This window comes from Colius striatus, chromosome 1 (assembly GCF_028858725.1).
Source record: "Colius striatus isolate bColStr4 chromosome 1, bColStr4.1.hap1, whole genome shotgun sequence".
Classification (NCBI taxonomy): domain Eukaryota; kingdom Metazoa; phylum Chordata; class Aves; order Coliiformes; family Coliidae; genus Colius; species Colius striatus.
In genome coordinates, this window is record NC_084759.1 from 164,858,214 (window position 1) to 164,880,953 (window position 22,740).

The following is a 22,740-nucleotide window of genomic DNA, read 5'->3' on the forward strand; positions in this document are numbered from 1 at the left end:
CCTTATCATATCTAGGTGAACCTGCTTCTGCAGGGGGGTTGGACTAGATGATCTCTAAAGGTCTCTTCCAACCCCTACCATTCTATGATTCTATGATAACCTAACTTTGGAATCTCTCTTTTATACCCACATCACCTGAATTTGCATATTGTTTACTGGTTTTTTTCTATGGAAAGCATTGCCATGTTTGAGTAACTTTTCTGCTTTTAAACTTTTCTGTGAATGTATATTTTTTTAAAGGATTTTTAAATTTGCTGTTCAGTTAAAAACGTGCAGCTTGAGAAGGAATGCATGTAGAAACTGAATCCTCTATCCTCTGGTAAGTATTCTGAAATGGCCAATAAAGTTAAGAATAGGCTGCCTAGTATCTGTATTTGCTAGATTTCTGGGTTTTATATATATATATATAAATTTCTAATTATGGCAGCAAAAGCACATTCTGGATATCCTTATTATTAGTGACACAAACGACAACAATAAAATTATCAGAAAATGCATTTATTTAAATGTTTCCCTTTATTCAAAATATATGGGTTTTACTGAATACTACTATGGACAAATCAAGATTTTCACAGATTTGAAAGCCAGAAATTAACTGTCATTCTACAAAAAGAAAGGCAGTTCAGAAAGTTGAGTAAAAAAAATACCTGAGAATCTAATTTATGGCACAAAGAATTAGCAAGAAAAAAAAAATCAGTGGAATCAAGAAATCTAATTTTAAAACCTTGAAATTTATAAAAAAAACCATGAAGGCTTATAACATACAAGTGAGGATAATTATGTCTACAATGATTTTCACATGAGAATTCATATGTATTGCTGTACTGAGTTCATGACTTACCTTTGTAAGCTGTTTTAGCCAAACTCAAGTTAATTCCCACAGTATACAATAATGAAATATAAAGTTACATGGCACCATATGAACTAGATAATCAGTGACTCCTTCCCTTTAAGGCTATAGAAATGTATTAATTCTATTTGCAATTCTTGGCAATCTTAATATCCAGCATATAATGGCAATATGCAGAGACTTGAGTATGCTTCACTGACTGGGGCAACACGGTAAAGACATCTCTGAAGTAAACAATGAAGTCCCAAATCATTACTGGTTTGTAAAAAGTGGTGTTTCCTAAGAGGAAGTCTCTTTGTATATTGCAGTAATTGATGGGTTTGTTATGAAGATATTTAATTTTTCTCTAGCACTTCTTCAATGTGTTTAAACACGCTAGCGTCTTCAATGGTCGGCGTTATCTGAAAAGGAAGAATACACAGAAGTGTGTGATGGTGGACTCTGGTCATTCAACAGGAAAATTGAATTTCATTCAGAGAATCTTCTAAATCTAGCCTTCAAAAGTAGTCAAGGAAAAAGTATTTGGAAATCTCTGTTACGTGGAACTCTTTTGGGTAAGCTACAGTAGAAATAAAATAAAACATACCACTTGAAGCCAAGGACAAGTTCCAGAACGGTCTAGAGAATCAAAACCATGATGTGTTTTCGGATGTGCATGTGTGGCTCATTCATTAAAACACACATGTCCAACTTACCTTATAAGGTTTTCTACTGACAAGTGCAGAAAGAGCTGAACGTGGTATCTTGCCAGAGCGTGTTTTTGGTAGCTGTTTGACAAAGACCGCCTTCTGGAAAGCTGCTACTGGACCAATGTTAGTTCGAACCTGCTCAACAATCTCTTCCAAAATTGTCTCCTCTTCTGTCTTTATACCTAGTGAAAAAGTTCATATCCTTTACCTTTTCTGGGACTTCCATGTTAGTAACATCAGTTATCAGTGAGCTCTCACCTTCTCTCAGTACACACAGAGCCAATGGAACATGTCCTTTTAAAGGATCCTCTTGGCCGACAACGGCACAGTCTGCCACAGCATGATGAGAGAGAACACACTGAGGGACAGAGAAAAAAACTAAACTGAACTAACAATAACCAATCATTTCATTGAAAAAAATCCATTGGCATGGACAGAAAAAATAGACAGTTGTTACATTTCTGAGAGCAAACAGTGTTTAGCCAGTACACTCCAGGATTTCAGTTACACGTGTTGCGGATGCACGTGTGTATACTTTCATAAACACATGTAGTTTTCAAAAAAATATAAGAAATAAAAACTATGGCAGCACAAGGTACAGATATAGAACAAAGCAAAGGTAATTTCCTTACAGCTTTGGGAGAGTATCATCTCTTTATTTTTGTTAGCAAGATCTTTGCTAGAACACGTAGCATTTGTCTTATATTATGAATACCATGTAAGTTAAATGCAAGGACTAAGGACCAAAACCACAGAAGCACTCCTACTACAGGCCTATAAAGTCACACAGAATCACAGAATCCTAAAGGTAGGAAGGGACCCTGAAAGATCATCCAGTCCAACCCCCCTGCCAGAGCAGGACCTCCTTAGAGTAAGTCACACAGGTACTCATCCAAAGTCATGTTGGTTCATTCTCTCTGACTCCCTATTTTTTAAATTCTTTGCTGCACAAAGGCACAGTTTCAAACAAAGCCAAATACAGATCCAGCCTCAGCTTGCAGCCACCCTAGTTCAGCTTACTCTCTTGGAAACATTAGGTCTCAGCCTCCTTAGACAAAAGAATGAGAATTAAACCAGAATATTCCCTCCTTCCTACTACACATCAATTACACAAATGATTCGTGGTAAAACTATCATCTCAAACTCTCTTTTAGGAAAAAATGTGAGAGATTCTCTTTTCTTTCCAATTAGCAAGCTGAGGTTCTCACTTTCTGGAAAAAAATCACCAAGATGTCTCAGTACATACTGAGATGTGTGTCACTAAGTCAGGGACAAAGCTGGACTACCAGCAGCTGTCAATCCTCTTCCAAAGCAATTGGCTCTTTTCATGTAGATACCAATGGGGCATCTTGCTGTCATGAATGCTTTCAATACGTCTTCTGCACTCAGTCACAAAGAGGACCTAATGTGACCCTACACAAAGGCCATACAGAGGCCACATAACGTGACTGTGCATATTATCTGTGCATATAGGATTATGCATTTGCTGATAACATCTTCACACACTGCCTTGTCAAAATCAAAGGCAGTGGGATGAATGAAAGGAAGAGGAACTAGAAGAAGTTCTAAGAATAAAGGCCCCTTTTTTTTAAGTAGGAACCCCAGATTTGCAATGGTTACTCATACAATGGAGTGACCATGAGCAAGAAGACAGGAAAGGTAGAGAGAAGAATGGAAAGCTGAATCATTGCTGTCTCAATTAACAACAAGGAGGTTCTGTTGTGACCTGGTTGTAAAACTGATGGTGGAAGGAACAATTCAAAGGATCTCCCTTAACCCATGCTCAAAACAGATTTCACCATCCTTAAGATTTGTAGTCAAAATAGGAAGGAGGAACTGGCTTTCTGTGCCATGATCCCTACAACAGGCACCAAGCAGTTTCCAGTGAAATAAATCTGCACAAGGTGTTTCTTGTATACTCTGACAGAAGCTACTGTCTTTTTACAAGCCACGATCTTAGAAATGTCACCTGCTACCAAAATGCAAATGGGAAACACTTCACTTAATAGTAGAGGCATGCTCTATCAAACTACAAAAGCATGACCATTTATTTACAGCTTTTGACACTGTATTTTTTCACAGACTGGAGTTATTTCTGGCTGGACTTACCCCAGAACAAGAAGGGCAGAGAAGTCAGCTGCAAAAATGCTGAAGCTAAATATACACAAGTACAGTTGAACTCAGATGCAGCCTACTTTGTCCAGCAGTCATTGTATCCAAACTGACAAATGATACAGGAACGAACCTTATGCAACTTCAAATCTCTGTGGTATTTCAATGCATCACATACAGTTATCCCTTCAGTCACTTCAAGTCCAGAGCCTCAATAATGCTTTCCATTTCCTGCTATAAATACCATTCTTTCCTGCTCTGGCTTCTTGACCCTGACCACAGCTACTTCAATGCCATATATAAAAAACACACCAAAACACAAAACAAAAAAATAAGGGAAGAAAAATAAGAAAAGGCAATGACTTATGGAAAAGTAGACTAGTACATCTACAACCGGAGTAACTATTATTTTTCATAGGAAAATTGTAACACAGGAATAAGGTCTACAGCAATCTGATATTACCATCAATACCTAATTATCTATCAGGCATCAACAGGACCTCTGTTGGTGTTGGCAAGTGTTGGCAGCTTGTTTTGTAGTAGCTTGTTTGTGTCATTCCAGTCTGTCATGTGTAATAAAAGTCTTACGTTAAGCTGGAATACTGCAGTCACCATAACATTTTTCTTCAATCTATCCAAAATCCTATCAACATGCCTTTGACTTTGGGTAGCTGACTTGAAATGACTCAGATAATTAATAATTAAATAATAATTTTAAAACTATCAAACTTGGTAAAACAGCTGAAAAGATCAGAATCAGCACCAGATTTTTTAAAATTGTTTGAAAATAAGAACAATCTCAAGAAAGTAAAATGTCATTCCTGTAATGACCACTAGGCACAAGGATGGATGTTTAATGTTGCAGAAGACAAAAACCTCAGGAGGTTTGTTATGCTAAATTCTTCAATTTCAAGTCTGCTGCCTCAGACATGTAAAATTTGATTTGGCTTATTTTCAGAAAGAATCAAGATAAGCAGAGACAGCACTGATGTACAGACAAAAGAGATGGATGGATCACCACAAGCTGAGGTTACCATAATGTTTAACATTCACTGACTGGCAAGGTAGACAGTAACACCTACTACATTGCAGGAAAGATGGAGTTGCAGTGATACTAACAGATACGTTAGCTAAAGAGAACAATCATTTGGAACAAAATAAAGCTAAAATTCTTAGTCAAAACACTAAGGAGAAACTTGTTAAGCTTGTAGTGCAGCTACAATGTAAATGCAGATAATATATTTGCCCAACAAAGTGACGGTCACTTAATTAGATGGCAATTCAATGAGTCTAATTCTATATTTACTGATCTCACTGAAGAGCTAATTGTGGTCTTGTTAATGATTTCCCATTTAACTATCAATTTGCTGTGTATGCATTAATAAGGCTCATGTTTTTAGCTTTGTTCAAACTGTGAACAGAAAAGCTTCTAGAATATCTTAGTGATAAAACACTTTTTGTTTCTAGGGGAAAGACCTAAATAGCATGGAGAAAAACAGAGACTCTGAGCTCGGGACAACTGATACAAAGGTAAAACAGCTGAGGAGGTGATTCAACTCATCAGTTATTATACTGGCTTCAGATTCAACCTGAAGTGAAGAAACAATGGCCATCTCAGCACCTGAGCTGAGGGGGATGAGAGTCCCTGCTACACTTTAATAGAGCAACACGAAAAGCTGACTTCAAAGGGAAAGAGGTTTAAGCAGACTGAATGCACCGAGTCAGGGCAGCGGCTGCGGCTGGTTCAGCTCCCTGGCTGACCAATCCTTGAAGAAATGCCTATGTTTATCTAAATTTGTTAACTTCTGTGTAATCATTTCTTCTGTTCTCTTTCAAGTTTTCTAGCCTTAAAAAAAAAGTTACTACAATAATAGACATTATAATGTAAAAAATGACTAACAGATGGTTTGTGATTCAGTGAACAGTTAATTCAGAGTTCTTAAACGTCTATTTTTCCTTTGTATGTGCCCAGCACACCTTTCCCTATACTCCCTGAATAAGCAATTGATATGTCATCAGGGAAATTTGTAACTGGCAATCAATCACAGCAGTTCAAGAGAGGTGAGTGAACAATGATATGAAATTCAGATACTATTATGAACTGCGCTATTTTCAACTTTTTGAGTTGCATGGGCCTTACATTAATGACTTTCAACAGCAGGGTTTTCTTACAGAAATGTTCATGTTCATTTAGCACTGCTCATACAATGAGACAAAACAGCTCTCAAGAAACTGTGATGGAAACTCTTAAAATCAACAAGCACTGAATGTGAAAAATATTCAGCCAACATCAGACACTTAAAAAACCCACAACTAAAAACCGTATTTTAGGAATAAGAATTTGTACTCCTAAGTATCTGCTGTATTTGGGGAGCCTACTTGGCACATTGACCCCAGGTTATCTTAATTTATTCCCAAATAAGTATGTTGTCAGAGCTTATGGGAATACTTCCCATGCCACCATATTGCCCCTTAACATCATCTCCTGATGTCAAATCCTGCCCTATCTTATCAATGTCATGTATAAACTGCTTGTTGTCAACTAAATTTATTATGATCCTGGAAAGTACTTTAACAGGAAGGACCTGAAACAGTTAATAATTGTTTAAAAGTAATACAGGAAATTGAATCCAAGAAAAGCAGAAAGAAAATAGGAGGGGTTGTGCAGTCTCAATTTGCTTTATTCATCTTTCACTCTTGTGTTTTACTCTCAGGCAATGCTAACCTCTTCGATTGCGCCTGCAGAAATTCTGTGTCCAGCAACATTGATCACATCGTCAGCTCGAGACAGGACATATAAATAACCATCTTCATCCATGTAACCTGCATCCATAGTGTCGTAATATCCCTAAACACAACACAACCAAAAATAAAACTCAGAACTAGTACTAGAGATGTCCATTCACTGACCATGAAACCAACAAACAAATCTAAATAGGTTTTTGGTGCCCAAAAGATTTAATTCTGTAATATTTTTCACTGGTTTTATGTCATCATATATCATGCAGCTCCCCTTCCAGAAAGGCTTTGTAGTACTTCTTAAGACAGAAGGCAAAACATAAACCTGGATTTTTTCCAACTCTGCTTACTTTGATCCCTGTCAGCTTGAGAAGGGATGTTGCCTGAATCTACAGAAGCAGAATGGAACGATTATAATACAATGACAGTTGTTAAATTGCTGCTAAAGATATTCTTGTTTGCTGGATATAAACATACACCATCATTATCACGACTCAAGTGCACAGAAAGAATAATGTGACTGACCATTCTATGATCAATTCACTCATTTACTTTTATTGGACCAAACCTTCTGTTTAGGACACCCCCACAGGACCAATTTATCTATTCCCATAAGGAAATGAGGAAGCTGGTCCTTGGACTGTTCATCTGAGACTGAAATATAGCTAAGGCAGTAAGGAGCCTCCAAGGTGCTGAGGTGCACAGTGGGCAAGTGCATATTTTGGGCTGACACTAAGTTAGAATGACCATGTCAACAACAGTAGTATATTTGAAGTTATGCTAATCTAAAGTTGTGAGGCGTGTGCCTTTAACGAAATCAAATGACATAGAACAATTTTTAGCTTCAAAAGCTTGAGCTTTACTTTTGCTGTTTCAGATCTTAAAAGACCCAGTGTGCCTAAAATTTTTAAATATAGATGAAGAAGGTTTTACCTTGAAATGCTTTTAATTGTATAATGTGTATATAAAAGATCTCCCGTTAAAATAAGATATGATAATTCTGTATGTTATCTTGTTTAATTCCACTGTCTTTCAGGTCTCTGGGGTTACCAAAACTGCCTGCAATTAATTTTATAATACTTACTGGAAATTTTTGGAAATACAGCTTCTGGAACATTTCCTGATTTTCCCAAAGACCTGAGAATGCTCCAGGAGGCAAAGGCAATCTGAAATTGAAAAGACCAGAAGGAAATAGTATGAAACACAGATACAATAAGTACAACTAATGCTCTCCATTCATACTTTGTATTCAGATAAATAATCACTGGCTATAAAATCAGAAAACAGTTCAGATTAATGATATGCTGATAACACATCAAAAAGACCATATATTTGTTGTGATGACATGTATATAGCTCTGAACTGTATTGAGACCATACCTTTTATATAACATTAGCAATCTCTGGCATTCAGTAAAACGATGTCTGGTCTAGTAAGCACTATACACCGTATTATAAACATGTTATCAGCATTCAACTTCAACACTTCTGAGGATTAAGTATCCATCAAAGATGTGTGCAAATATGCTATGATACAGATAACTTCATTATTATAGGCACCTTTTTCCCTAATACACACATAGCATCAATAGACATAGAAGTGGAATTATCAGACTCTGTATCAGAGATCTTCAGTTTCTGTAAAATGAGATAAATGACATCACTCATGAGAATCTGAAGAAAAAATGTTTTTCTTTTCAATTTAAAATACTATTGGAATTATTGGAGTTCTTTGAAAGCACATTGACAAAAGTAACTTTTAAAACCTTCCAAAATAACTGGACTTTTAATTTTTTTTTTAAGAAGGAAGATTGCAAAATTCCATATTCCTCCATTAGCTGAGTTTGGGCATGGCTAAATATGGGTCACTTCACATACACATTTGCTGAAGAAGGGAAGCCACAGAGACTCAGCTAACAAATAAGTGGTTGTTTCTTCCCAGTAACAGAGAGAGAATGATCATGCAAACAAGCATATTTATACAGATAAAATAATAAATGCCTCATACAGATTTTACTGGCATTTGCCTCCATTCCTAAGCAACAACTCTTTAGCCAGGAGTACTTTATTTTCCACTCTTTATTGTCCCTGTGACACTAGAAGGCAACATCTCTGGCAGTGAAACACCTCTCTGTAGCATAGCAACACTGTTATCATTATAACTCTCCTATGATGTTCAGGTCCACAAAAAAAGGTGCTAATAGCTCACATTTCTAACATCACATTTACAAAAAGAATGTATACACACACACACACTTTTTTACCTAAATATGGTATAAATAGGACAAGCTACATTGAAAAGGCCATGTCATCTAGTAATCGTTTGAATCCATGATTTTTTACAATCCCATTATTTTCCAGTTTAATTCAGCTCGATTAGCTGAATTAAATAGAATATATTAATATAAATACTACTACTTTCTCTGAAGTAAGGTCAGAAATGTCAAGACAGTTTCCAGGTTGCCACACAGGCTTCAGGAGGGCAGGATGGCTTCTGCCCACTGGCCTATTTTAAGCCTTTCAAACTCAGTAACCATCCTTGTGATAGAGAAATATGATCCACAGAGTATTTGCCATAGGAAAAAAAATAATAGAAAAACAATATATTGATCTCAGTGATTCTACGTGTATGGGTTTAAAAGAAAAATCTCTTGTTTAGATTCAAGAGAAACCACTAGAGAATGGTAATTACTAGGGTTGTTGCCTGGTTGCCAATAGGATAGTAATTCGTAACAGTCTCAGTCATGGCAAATGTTGCACTTTAAATTTATTTAACAGCCTGAAATATCCCTGAGATGGGACAGAAAGGACAATTCATGTTGACAGCATCCTTAATTTCTCCACAGCTCTATTCAGCATTTTGCAGTTAATTACTAAATAGAAAAGGCAATTTTATTGTTGAAATTAGACAAGCATTTTCCTTCCTGTAAAGTCTAAACACAAAAGTATGTAACATATCCTAAAAAAATTTCCAACTACTCAGTTTTGTTTGGGGGTGTTTTTGGTTCTGTGGTTTGTTTAGGTTTTGTTTGGTTGGGGGTTTTTTTGGAGGGGTGTTTGTTTTTCTTGTGGTGCTTTTTTTTAAAGGAAAATTGCATTGACATATTTTGTGAGCCTGTGGAAACCAGACTGCTGAATTACTGGCTACTGCAGGTATTTACATAGCAGAAATCACATCACAACATAGGCACAATCTGAAAAGGTAGCTCCATGGCTTCCTATGAAAGTTTACTTGCTGTTAGGACTCCATTCCATCTACTATGAGAAAAGTGAATGCCATCTTCCCTTTGTGCATCTTTCAAGCAAAACAATTCCAGAGCAATGGTCACATACAATTCTTTCCTCATGCTGAAGTTCTCAGTATCGTGACTAACTACAATTTCTAGGTGCTGTGCAAACACATATTATTAATAAAATTAATAAAGGTAGAATTCAGCTTTCCAGAATATAATTACATATATTGGAACTTTGCCAGGACATCAGAATTAAAATGTCCAGAGCCAAAAATACCTCTGTCCTACTGCTGTCAGTGGGAATGCTGCCATGAATTCCAAAGGGAGCAGAACTGGATCATAATTATGTGCAAGGAACCAGAAGAGAGAAAATTAGACAGTCAGAAAATTTCAGCAACCTGAAAGCAAAAATCTCTTCCTTTCCTCAACTCCTCCATAAAAAAAAGGAGAATCTTTTGTGATGTTGGGTTTGGGTCCATTCTCCCTAGGAAATGTAACACAAACCTACAAAAGTTCTGTATTTAAAATCTCTTGCCTCTATGTCCAAACACTGAGTTAACACTCAAGGCCTTTAGGGGTTACTTTTATTAACAGGATATATTGATGACAGAAAAGCTAGGCATGCATAAGTAAGTACAATTGCCCCAAAGATGGTCCTGCTTTCCTTTCACAAGTGATAGGACCACAGAAGACCACAATAGGAGGAAATAGAGTCCGTCATCACCATTTCCACAATATACAAATAAGTTGATTTGCTTGGTTTCCCCTTTAGGACCTATTTGCTGTATTTCTCTAGCTATCCGTTAACTTCTCTCTTTCTCACCCTGCATGCCAAGCCACAAACCAGGCTGCGCTGAGCCTTTTCAATCTGCAATCAGTTCAAAGGTAAGCCTTCCCTTACACTGTTCTTGCTTTGTTTTTCATATGGTCTAACTCTGGTAGCCTCTGAGCTGCAAGAGGACAGTCAACAAATATCAACTTAAGACATGTTTGCCAGCTTCTTCTAAAATATGAATACATTACCAGGTATATTGGATCAGGCTAACTGCAGTGAACTCATTTCATTTAATTAGCAAAGAATAGGTTTTGTTTGAAAGCCAAGCTGAAGTTCAAGCCTAAAACCTACACTGAGCTGAATCAAAATACGGGAACTTGAGAAAAGTTTACCTTTGGATTTCAAACCTCAATACCATATGCATAGGTCTGAATTTTGATTTCACACATGCCAATTTTTCACCAGTACAGCAACAGCAGTAGAAATGACACTATTCTCCATTTACTCCAGCAAGAATAAAGATGACGACTGTAGAACTACAGGAATCCAATTCCAGAACTTTTTCTCATTTCAAAACTGAGTACATTTAGAACAGCACCATGAAAACTAGGTAAATGGTGTGAATTTATGATGTAAATTATATAGGTTCATTTTAGAAAGATCCACTCTGGTTACTTTTTACAAAGATAAGAAGGGGGGTTCATTATAAATTGGAGAAATGAAGACAGATTAGGTGAGCTTGGCAACATCACAAAAAACATCTGAAGCACTTTCACAATAACTGCTTGCTGCTAAAGAATTTTAAATGACAATCATTATCTGTTTTTTAAGCACTGTTTCACAGTTCATTTATTTTTCATATAACAGTGGCTGACCTTACATAGAAAAGCTGACCTTTAGCTTAGTCCAAGAAAATCTGACTCCACGCGTCACATCCTTTCAGGATGCCACTCATCAAAATTGTGTAAGATTTCTTGTTGATGGAACAAAGCAATTATAGACACAGCACTCAGAAGATAATTTACAGAGAAAAGCACATTTCTGAAAGGACGAATGAAAGTCAGAAACTATTAGAGACACCACCTTGTAGAATTCCAGAAAAGACATCCTTTTATTTTACGGTAGACAATGGCACTCACAGACTGTTCATTACTGCCAGTCAAAGCAAGTGTAAGCCACTGCTAAATGAGTTTGGGCTTGTGAATGGAGCTAAATCATTTTGACTGGCAGCTATGCTATTACGCAGCATTTATGTAGTGCTGTGAGTAAGTATCACTCTTAAAAACATTTTTCATTGCAAGTTCAAAAGCCATCTGAAATCTAGATTTTTCAGACACTAGGAACAGCATGGGAAAAGGAACAGAGAAGAGGGAAGAGTACAGGGTGTCTAACATTCATCAGTCAACAGGAAATACTAGTTTAGTTAGATGAAAGGTGTCACAAAAGTAGTGGCCTCAGTGTGGGTTTTGCAGAAAAAAAAAAACCCTCACAGTTTAGTGGGGAGCTTTGAAAGCCAAAGCTTTCTAGGTTGTAGTCCTTCATCTTATAATCTAGCAAATCTTCTGTTTCTAGCTATATGAGCTTTACTTGCAAGAATGTATTGCAAGTGGTCTATGCAGGATGACACACTTGCTTTAGGCAGTTCTATATGAAATGCTTTACTCCCTCCAGCAACCTTCCTTGAAGCCAAGCCACTCAGACCAGACTGCAACATGTCCTCTGTTGGGTTGTCTTTAATTCTCTGCTACCTTATGTAGTTTAAAAAAAAAAAAAACAGATTAAAAAAAATAATAGGAAAACATTAAACACTACTTTCAAAATGGCAAAGCACATCATTAAAGTGACAAAAAATAAAGATAAGTCAAGCAGTCAACATACAGCTTAATTCCCTTCAGACACTAAATTATTGAACTTTGTTGCTGCTGTTTTATTATTAAATTTGATTCAGTGATAAAAACACCATATTTTGAGATTTCCTTCTATGAATGTAATAAACACCAGTGTCACACACGAAAGAAGAAAAATGGACAATATTCATTTCTGAGGCACTCCGTAACAATAAGTTCTTCAGTGACTATACAATAAGTTCTTCTATTTTGGCATCTCAGGTAGCTTGTATCTGTTTGTCTTCTGAGCTAAGGCATATATTCCTTTCTTAACTTCAGATGGAGTCTTCCCTTGCATTCACTATATAAAAAACAATGTCATTGCCTCCCCTCCTTCTTTTCTTCCTGAGAAGGGGAAGAGTGAAAATGAGCTGTGTCCTTTCTCATGCGTGTATCCTGACTTAGAACGCCCAAATGTTGATCCATCGAGTTTTACAAGCTTCTCCTATATTTTCTTTAATGGGACAATGAGGTACTACAGTGTGCTACAAAATATTACATCTTTTCATTTCTTTTTTCTTCCCTTTAAGCTCTTTTGGTTAGCATTTCTATTGTGTGCCTTAATGACTACATTCCTGGTTGCACATTACTTAAGACTTCCACATAAATACTAATTATCTTTTTAAATGCATTATGAGAAATACTAAATGAATAAGCTTTTTATTGAACATCTATTTCCTCTCTAAATACTGTATAAAGATTGATCACAATCCCATAAATAGTGAAACTGTGAATGGGTTGCTTACTTCTGAATATCTCTTCTATTAAAGGATATTAATTTTATGGTATTTGCTTCAAAAGCTCTGTCACATTTCTATTCAGCTAACTTGAAATCTAAAATTATAGAAAGCTTTAAATTTTTCTTGACCTTTTCTCTAAAAAACCTTGTGAACATTATTTTTCAATACTTTACACTCTTAGAATGCCGTATATATATTTTTGCATGAGTTTACTCTACATAATAGGTGGGTCATCATTTTAACTATTGATGTCATTTTCCTTCCTCTTCCTCCACTAATCGCAAACCCAAGAAAACCCTCACAACATGAATGGTCTACAGAGACCCTCACAGTCACTATTTTTATATGAAATGTAACCAAAGCAACCTGTCATGGTTTAAGCCCTGGCAGCAACAAAGCACCATGCAGCCACTCATTCCCACTTCCATCTTCTGTAGCATAGCAGAGGACCCACCGAGTTGGGAGGAGAAAAGATAAACAAGGGCCTTGTGGATCGAGACAAGGGCAGGGAGGGCTCACTGCCAGTTATGGTTCTGGGCAAAACAGACTCAACTACCCAACTTAGGGAAGAAAACAAGAACAGCTTGATCCACCACCAGCTAGAAAAAGAACAGACATAAAGCAACAACAGAACAGGATGATGAGAAAATTACCACCAGTTAAGATCCTCCTTTCCCCACCCTTATTACTTGTCAGGCTCACGTACCTGCTCCCGATATCTCTACCTCAGTGGCACAGAGGGACAGGGATGGGCATTGTGGTCAGTCCCTCACAGATGGTCTCTGTTGCTCCTTCTTCCACAGAGGACTCTTCCTCACATCCCTTGCTCCAACACGGGGTCCCTCCCATGGGATACAGCCCTTAATGAACCTCTCTAGCATGAGTCCTTCCACAGGGCTGCAGCCCATTATCAGAAATGACTCCACACAAATCCAAATGCACAACTAAGGCACTTCAGAACCACTGTACGATGTGACTACATTGTCTCACCTCTTTCTGAATATGGAACAGAAATATTTATGTGATTCTGTTCAGTGGAGATATGTAAAACAAATTTGTAAATACTTATCCCATAAACCTCCACTGTTACAGCACAACATTCACTATCCAAATACTAGAGGAAATGTAACTAGGATGTACCAGGAAATTTACTAGAAGGCATTACTCTGAATAGAATGAGTATTACGGCAAACATAGTCATTTCGTTGTTGTGAGTGTAGATAAAGAATAATGCCAGTTAATGAGACAGTGATGACAACTGCTTCATAAAATAAACAGGTTTATGATTTTTGTAATGTAGACGAGCAAAACTGAGTTTCCCACTTCACCAGAATTTAAACGCTGTTTTTCTTTGCTAATGCTCCTTATGAGATTAGACAGCTTTGAAAAGTCTCATGGCTAATCATGACTACATATACACACATACACATCCACATTTTGAAACACATTCATTACAGGCAGGTCAGAATAATGCAAACAGAAGTATGTCACTACTTCAGACAGGTCTTGCTAATGGAAATAGAGATAATTTCTGTTACCATCTTGACTTCAGAATAAATCCTCAGTTAATTTTCTTTCCCGTCCAAAGATTCTAGCTCAAAAAATGTAAATTTAGAAATGCTTCAACAATCCTCACAAGCTGCGGTCGTCTTCATTTTCCCTTGCCCTTTCATTATAAATGTTGGCATTGCATTTAATTACTTTATCCTGAAAGACTTGTGAAGTCAAAAAGATTATTGTATTGTCCAGGTAAATTAGCCTATATGAGAGCGCGTCAGCAAAAATCTTTCCAAAGAGCATACATGATGGTTATAAAGAAAAGCTCCAGGTATCAGTTGGCAGACAAGTAAAGAAAATCATGTACTGGGGGCAGAAAGATGGAGTAATTAGATGTACGGATTACCTTTCTAAAGTATTTGACTCCTGCAGATGAAATTAAAGTTTAAAACCCTGTACAAGGATATTTTAAATACTATACTTATGAACACTGCAGGCCTCAAGCAGCCCCCAACCGTCTTCACCAGGAGTTAGACTGGGCTAAAAACAACCAAGAGCAGCAGCATACCACTTTTGCACAGCTGGTACTGTAGGCAGTGTGTAGCCATTCTCCTCTCCAAGAAATACTGACAAATATTTCTCAATTTGAGTATGCTGCAGATAAAGCAAACACCTGTGTTTTTTTCTAAAACATTACACCATAATTTGCTTCTCGGTGTATGCCAGAGTAATAGTGAAAACTATCCTGATTCCCACATTTTCATCTAACTGCATGGGAATACACCCCTGGGGTGACACACACTGCTAGTAATAAGGGTCATCTGCACTATTTTTACCAGCTTATGTTTTATTATGATATCAGGCACTACTGAGGCAGGAGCTTCAAAAATAGCCCTCCAGTTCTGATCTTCATTACCAAAATACTGCAAACCACTGGTTATTAAAGGCTGGAGCAATTGTAATTATTCATACTCAACAATGGACAAAATGTACAACCTTACATGTTTTTTCATCTAAATATGAGTCTGCTGCTCCAGGGAGATCATATGTGCACTTAAACACATGCCTTTGTGTAACACTGGCTTACACAAGATGCTGAAAACTAGACACGGTATAGACTTCATCCTGAAAACAAATAACTGTGTCACACAATACAATGACTTAACATGATACTTCCTTAGTCTCCACAGTGGTGTCATTACATTAAGATCAGTAGTACACCTGAGAAAAAACTCCACCCCTCAGCAACTCTGACTTCCAAGCAAGCAGCGTGAAGGCAGACAGCTCACATTTTTAGCACTGCACATATGTAGCATGTTCCAATGCCTGTAGTTCTTCTGTGTCTCATCTCCAGCTCACACAGCCACTGTCTCAAACCTAAGCTAACCTCTCCTTAAAAAACTCAAAATCAGTACATCTATCCTAATGCTTTGCTTTTCACAGAATTTCAGTTCACTGAAGGTTAATGCTTATCTTTGTATTTCCTTCTATTCATCTAAAGCAAGCAGAGTAGACTGAGTTGTCACAACTGTCCTAAATTTTATCACAGAAGTAGATGAATGTGTTTCTTTGGGGATTTGTATTTGTTGGCATTTAGGAAGTGTTCAGAAGTTTTTTCTGTGACTGAAACAGAGAAGCCTACAGCTTACACGTTAATCATAAAGTAGGTGTCTGCCTGATAAAATTGCTATTTGCCTACAAGACTGTGAAACATCCAGGATCCAAAGCTGGCATGGACTGTAGGGAGCAGTAGCTATCAAGTTTTACAGAGGTAAGGAGAGGTGGCAGAAGGTAAGATAAGGGAAATGTAACTAATGTTCACGGTGTTATCTAAACAGAAGCCTCTTCAGCTAAGAAAAGGTGGTAAGAAAGGTGCATTTTCAAAAAGCGTATTAAAGGTTATGGAACTCATCTCACAGGATTCTGGTAAATGGTACTAAAAATCATCTACAGGATGCACAACAGGGTTTCCTTCCTTCTTTCCTCAAGTCTTTTCCTATATGTACTTTGTCCAAACACTACCACAACTGAACACTGTTTATTTCATGCAGAGACATCATGCTATTTTCACGGAGAACAGAAAATACACATTCTTCCTCTCAGAATGTGCATCAGTTGGGATCAGGAGGTTGTGAAAGAGGGTGCAGTATCATACCAGTAAACCAAATCATGTCAATCTACACTACTGTACTATTTCGCTAAACTGAAAGATAAAATAGTGGAGAAAATTATTTGATATCTTGCTCATGCATCACAACAGGAATGCTTCATCCTGTGCCAATTGGCTGGTAGTTATGAAAATGGTAAAATCTGCTGTAGTCTAAGAAAAAATCCAGCAATTCACACTCATTCACTCCCACAATTTCATCTGCAATTTTTTCAATATAAAAGGACATAGAAAGTTCTGGCAGTTTGGTATCAATATGAGAAACAGCCATGCTTTTCATCCTCATTACTTCAATTATCATTATATATAAACTTCAGTCAAAAGAAAATCGACTCATGTAGAAGGAGTCTCTAGATTGTAAGATCCTTTGTATGCTTACTTTACCACAATATTTCCCAAAGTCTTCGCCTTCACTGGTTTCTTATTTTCATCCAGAATCATCACTGTAAAAAGCAATACAAGAAGATGACTGTTACGTAGTGTATTTTTAGGTGAGGGACAGTGTCTTTCTTCATGGATATCAACTTACATTACACTTCAGAAAGCCAATGCACCAAGTCACCAAAGCAATTAAGTAATTTGGGAGTGTCAAACTACATGATCTCATGACCTTATTAACATTGAGCCTTAAGTACAGAAAGTCTTAAATAACATGTATGCTTTGGGAGCAGAAATAGCACAGTCCCAAAAGGAAAAAATATAGAACTGAAAATTAAGACAACATGCTAGAAAATCTAATACTTTCAAATAGCAAAAGATCCTTCAGATACATGAGAAATACAAGAAAAAGTATGCAGATAACATGAGTAAAAAATAACAGCCAAGATTACTGGAGGCTAACCCAGGTACTGTAAGGAATACTATCAGCAGTAAAGAAGCGTGTCTGGTTTTCAAAGGCTCTCCAGGAGACCCAGAAAGATGCTCCCCAACTGACACAACTTATTCTAGTCTAGCAATAGAGGTAAAGTAACTTGTGAATCACCCAAAGCTGCACCACAAGGTAATGTTAGAGTACTGCAAAGAATCCAGACCTCTCAACAGAAGTCTTTTCCCTGGCTGACACTACACGTCACCTCCACTGAAAGTCTCATATCCTGGTAATGAGGTTTTTGAGAAAATTAAAAAAACACTTGAAAGAGCCTCTGCCGTACAGGCATCTGGGAAATCTACCAGAACCACCCATTCCATCTGAAGGTGTGGGCATAAGGAAGGACTGACAGATATCAACTTGGCCTGTGATAAATGGAATTAAACAAAGGGAACTCACTAAACCATGGGAAAACAAGGAAGGAAAGCTTTAACAGACTGGGCTGACATGGATTTAAAAACATGTTTTTTGAAGCCTGTTCAAGCAAAGACAGCAATATTCACTGGATTCAAAATACTACAAATAATCTCATATTCTGTATTAATAAGCTCCTGAGGAAATAAGGAAAAGAGGATGAGAGACTTCAGACTAAAACCCTAACAAGATTCTTATGAATAGTACCATATCTGTCCAAAGAATGACAACATCTGTAACACACTACTTCTGTCTGAAGCCACTCAAAGAGGGCAGTAATTTTTCAGTGACTGAAGAGTCTGCTGAAAGCACGGTCTCAGCATACAGATACAAGTAAGGCTGGTTTTACAAATTGGTGACTTGGAAGGAGTAACTGGGATAGGAAATCAGAAAGATGAATTGACACATAGAAGACACTTATAAAACCAAAAAGAATAGCATAAATAAAACCCATTTCTAATCTGTAAACACCTTTTCATTACCTTATGTATTTTTAGATGGTGTAAGAACACGTGTAAGAACGTAGTATTGTTAGATTTAGAGAATTCAGGGTCAGAATATACAATGGAAAACACCCAATCACATGTAGTTTTCAATGCTTTCTTTTCTATTTTTCCTATTTTTATTATACTAAACTAAAATTTAATCAGTTTATTGTAACTATCTTAACAAGGTAGCAACTCCGTTGTTTATTCTCCTCCCAAGCAGTGTTATTTCATTATTAAAAAAAATGGAGAAGGAAGACATTATACTGCTCACTCCTGAATTACAGAGAAAATGACTTAATCCTTCAAAATATGGGACTTACTTCCATTTGAAAACAACATAATGAAATTATCTAGAAAGCATTCGAGTAGATTAAAGGGAAAGCACAATATGTCTGATTTAAGGCAACAGAGCTAGAAAGTAATATGGTACCTTGATTCACTTTTAAATGCAATTTGTGCCAATGCACTTTGATACCACAGCTAAATATTGTTTTTATTCTTTATATTCTAAAAAAAACCAGCAAACAAATAATTTTATTTTAGCAATACTGCAACATGAAAGAAATTGGCTGCATTTAAAAAAAGAAGCAGACTGCAACTTTCTGTTTAGATCGCATCATAATTACAACTTTGTGTGTATAACATAAAAGTACAGAATCTCTCTTCTAAATGCCATGAGGATCTCTTCTAATTACTATAGTAACAGCAGCAAAACATCAAAACAGAACTGGGTGACAGAAGGACAGCTGCCAGTACAGAGCAATTTTAAGACCCACTTTTTTTCTGAATGGCTCCCTTACAGGACATAATTGGCCTCAAACCAAAGACTGAAGAGGTAAAGTTCTTCTCCCTCTCTACTCTGCCCTGGTGAGGCCTCATCTGGAGTACTGTGTCCAGTTCTGGGCTCCTCAGCTCAAGAGGGACAGAGAACTTCTGGAGAGAGTTCAGCACAGGGCCACCAAGATGATCAGGGGACTGGAGCATCTTTCATACGAGGAAAGGCTGCAGGAACTCGGGCTGTTTAGTCTGGAGGAGATTGAGGGGAGATCTTATTAACATTTATAAATATCTAAAGGGTCAGGAGTGTTAGGAGGTTGGGACATCCCTTTTTTCTATAGTAGATAGTAACAGGACAAGGGGTAATGTGATGAAGCTGGAACACAAAAAGTTCCACTTAAACACAAGAAAAAACTATTTCACCATGAGATTGACGGAGCAGTGGCACAGGCTGCCCAGAGGGGTTGTGGAGTCTTCTTCTTTGGAGGTCTTCAAGACCTACCTGGACATGTTCCTATGCGACCCGATCTTGGTGAACCTGCTTCTGCAGAGGGGTTGGACTAGATGATCTCTAAAGGTCCATTCCAACCCCTACTATTCTATGATTCTATGAATGTCAGTGTTTGTTTTATATCTCCTTTTTAAGAAACGCTAAAGACATTTCCTCCATTCTATCTGAAGAAACTCTTTACTTACACTACACCCAATGTTCCAAAAAATTCATAAGAAATTTTTATATTCTTGCTACTCATACTTTTTTCTAGGCCTGACTATCATCTGATAGCATGTGTGATGCATTAGATTCTTTCACTCTTCCCTAATTCTTACAACTTCGGACAAACTTCATGGCTTTGTTTGAATGTTTTTAAGCTATTGCTTATGTTTGTAACAGCTGGTGCTGTAAATGCCAAAACTCAGAGCTGCTGTGAATACTTATTTTCTCCAGTGTTCACTTCCATTTGTATGTATTAAAAATAAAAAAACAGCTTAGCTATTTCTGCCTAATGATGTGAGAACTTTTCATGAAGATAGTTGAAGTGACTTCAAGTAATTCTTGAAAACTGTTGAAATCAGAGTTCCCAGGTATGACAATATTTTTGCATTCTTAATCCTGTGGCTGCACCCTCTGCATGCAAATACTTTCCAGACAATGAATGCTCACTGTCTTCACAGTAGTCCATAGTCTATCATTCCTCTCAGCTGGAAATAAAAATGCTCCACAAGTAGCTGAAAGATGAAGTGCTTAACAACCCTCTCAAACATGAACCCATCTATCTGTACAAAAAGGCAGAAAAAAATACTTTGATTTTCTTAAAAAAAGTATGAGATGAATCATGTGGAAGAGACAGACCTCAGCAAGAATTTTCTTTATGTACTTCAGAATACTTCTCATATAAAACTGTAGGGCCAAAAGAAAATCTAATCAATCTAATCATTGTGTCTCAGATATAATTATTCAATGTACCTCTCTCAAACCAAAACCATTTAGGCTCTGAAATTAAAAACAAAGGTATAACAGAAGACTCAAAGTGCAAGTTACAGCAATATTTGTCAAGTTATTATTTTTCACTGTTGCTGATTACTAACACTTTCCTTTGTGACTTGACAATACAAGTTTTACTGCTGCTCTCAGTTAAAACTGTAACTGCAGATAAAGCCTTAAAACACAGTATTTTTTCCTATCTTTGTTATGTCCAGTGTAGAAGTATGTGTTAGCTCTTTAAAAGCAGGAATAATTGATAACATTCTTGAACATAACTCTGAATTTCTTATTCATAATCACATTCCACGACACACAACAAAGCAGAGCTTCTTGTTACAGGAAGGAGGACTGTAATTTGCTTTCTCTACTAAGTATGAAAATCAAAGAGTACTTACTCAGGAACATAATTAATATCATTTTTTAGTAGCATATTTAGCAGTCTCACCATTGTATCCTGGCACTGGTTTTCCTGCCTGTCCAGGTGGAGGTGTTGTAGAGTTCCCCAAACCAATACAGGAAGCAGTAATTGCAGAACCAGATTCTGTTTAGAGAACACAAATATCATCACAGTTAAGGTTGTTCTTAAGTGTCATTACATATTTATTGGTTCACAGTTTTGCTTCTAGTTCAGTACATCAAAATAATACAATAAAATCAAAATCTCAAACAAGCAATGGAAGACTTAGAATTCAGGAGCTTTTATGTATTGTCTAATGAATGCAAGTTGACTACATAAATTTGCATTCTTCAAAAGGGAACTGTTTTGATGCCATAGAACACAGTCAGAAATAAGGACTTGCTGCATCACACCAGTAGTTTATTCTGCTATGGCTATAAGGTTAGTCCACACCAGTAAGAAACTGCCTGCAGCAAAACCATGATGGAAATACCATGTAGGGAAGATGTAATTCAAGGGTTATTTCATGAGTCAATATCCTTGCAAAGAATGAATTAAAAAAAACCCCCACATTAACCCATTCTTGGTTGATTATCCTATCTCTGTAAAGCAATATCGAAGTGTCTGTTGTTCTGTTTTAGAGCTACATATTCAGAGGTTTGGAAGGTGAATAAATGAAAATATTGGCCAGGAAGATCAGAGAGGAGGTAATGCCTAACCAAATTAATTATAAATAAAGAAGTGAGGAATATCTCTTTTTTAGTCCTGAAGACTTCACAAGTATTTCTTGGTGAGAAGTATTTCAGATTTTAAAAAGTCTCAAAAAGAAACAGAGTAGAAAAGTCAGATCTAAATTTTCAATGTTGCTAAAATAAACTCCAGAGGAACAATCTAAGTAATGGCAATCAAGCTGCTGAAAGATTTTGTGGCTGTAATCCAGATGTTTTCTCCTCCTCCACCTACACACATTAAAGTTTTACTAGCCACAGCATATTGGAGTAGGGTGGGGGTATTTTTGAGGGGGGATGGGGGAGGAAATTTGGAAAGACAAATGTCTCTTGGGTTTTGATTCTTACAACGATACTCATTCATCTAATTGCTAACAGATAAACTGAACACTGGCACTGTGTGCCTTTGCTCTCTGCACTAAGCCTATAGAAAGCAGGTCTGGAATCCCCTCTGAAGCACCAATGTAAAAGACTTTGTTTAGTGTTTCCAAACCAGATAGCATGAATATCCTCTGCAATGCATATGCCATACCCTCCTAATTAAGCATCTGGAAGTTCCTCTCTTCTCATCTTGCTCTTTTTCTTAAGAAAGCTCAGTTTCACATAACTTTTTTCATACTTCATGAGTTGTTATTATAGAAGAGGAATAAAAAATACAAAGTTGTATAACAAAGAGTCCAAGTTTGAAAAAAGACCAGTTGCTCTTCTCTCTTTCCCACTAAGGAAAAAAACCCATCTATAGAAATTACTTTGAAATGCTGATGTAACTCTAAGACACAGAAAACAAAAGTGTAAGTGTTTTTAAATATTAGCAGGAACACAGTATGAGACTATTACTTTTAAAACATTGCTTTATCATTATGAAGATGTCCCAGGTCTCTGGTCACTCAGCCTGGAA

General features: G+C 36.9%; 1 protein-coding gene across 1 annotated transcript in view; it reads right to left on the reverse strand.

Moving 5' to 3' along the window:
• Window positions 1–781: 781 nt before the first annotated feature.
• Window positions 782–22,740, reverse strand: part of ACSS3 (acyl-CoA synthetase short chain family member 3) — a 79,671-nt gene continuing 57,712 nt past the window's right edge. Inside the window, exons 10-16 of the mRNA XM_061992999.1 lie at window positions 21,163–21,258; window positions 17,067–17,130; window positions 7,475–7,556; window positions 6,377–6,499; window positions 1,798–1,897; window positions 1,546–1,721; window positions 782–1,251 (exon numbers count right to left, since the gene is read on the reverse strand). Of these exons, the coding sequence (XP_061848983.1) occupies window positions 1,186–1,251; window positions 1,546–1,721; window positions 1,798–1,897; window positions 6,377–6,499; window positions 7,475–7,556; window positions 17,067–17,130; window positions 21,163–21,258 (707 nt within the window). The 3' untranslated portion in view covers window positions 782–1,185. The remainder of the gene's footprint in view (window positions 1,252–1,545; window positions 1,722–1,797; window positions 1,898–6,376; window positions 6,500–7,474; window positions 7,557–17,066; window positions 17,131–21,162; window positions 21,259–22,740) is intronic.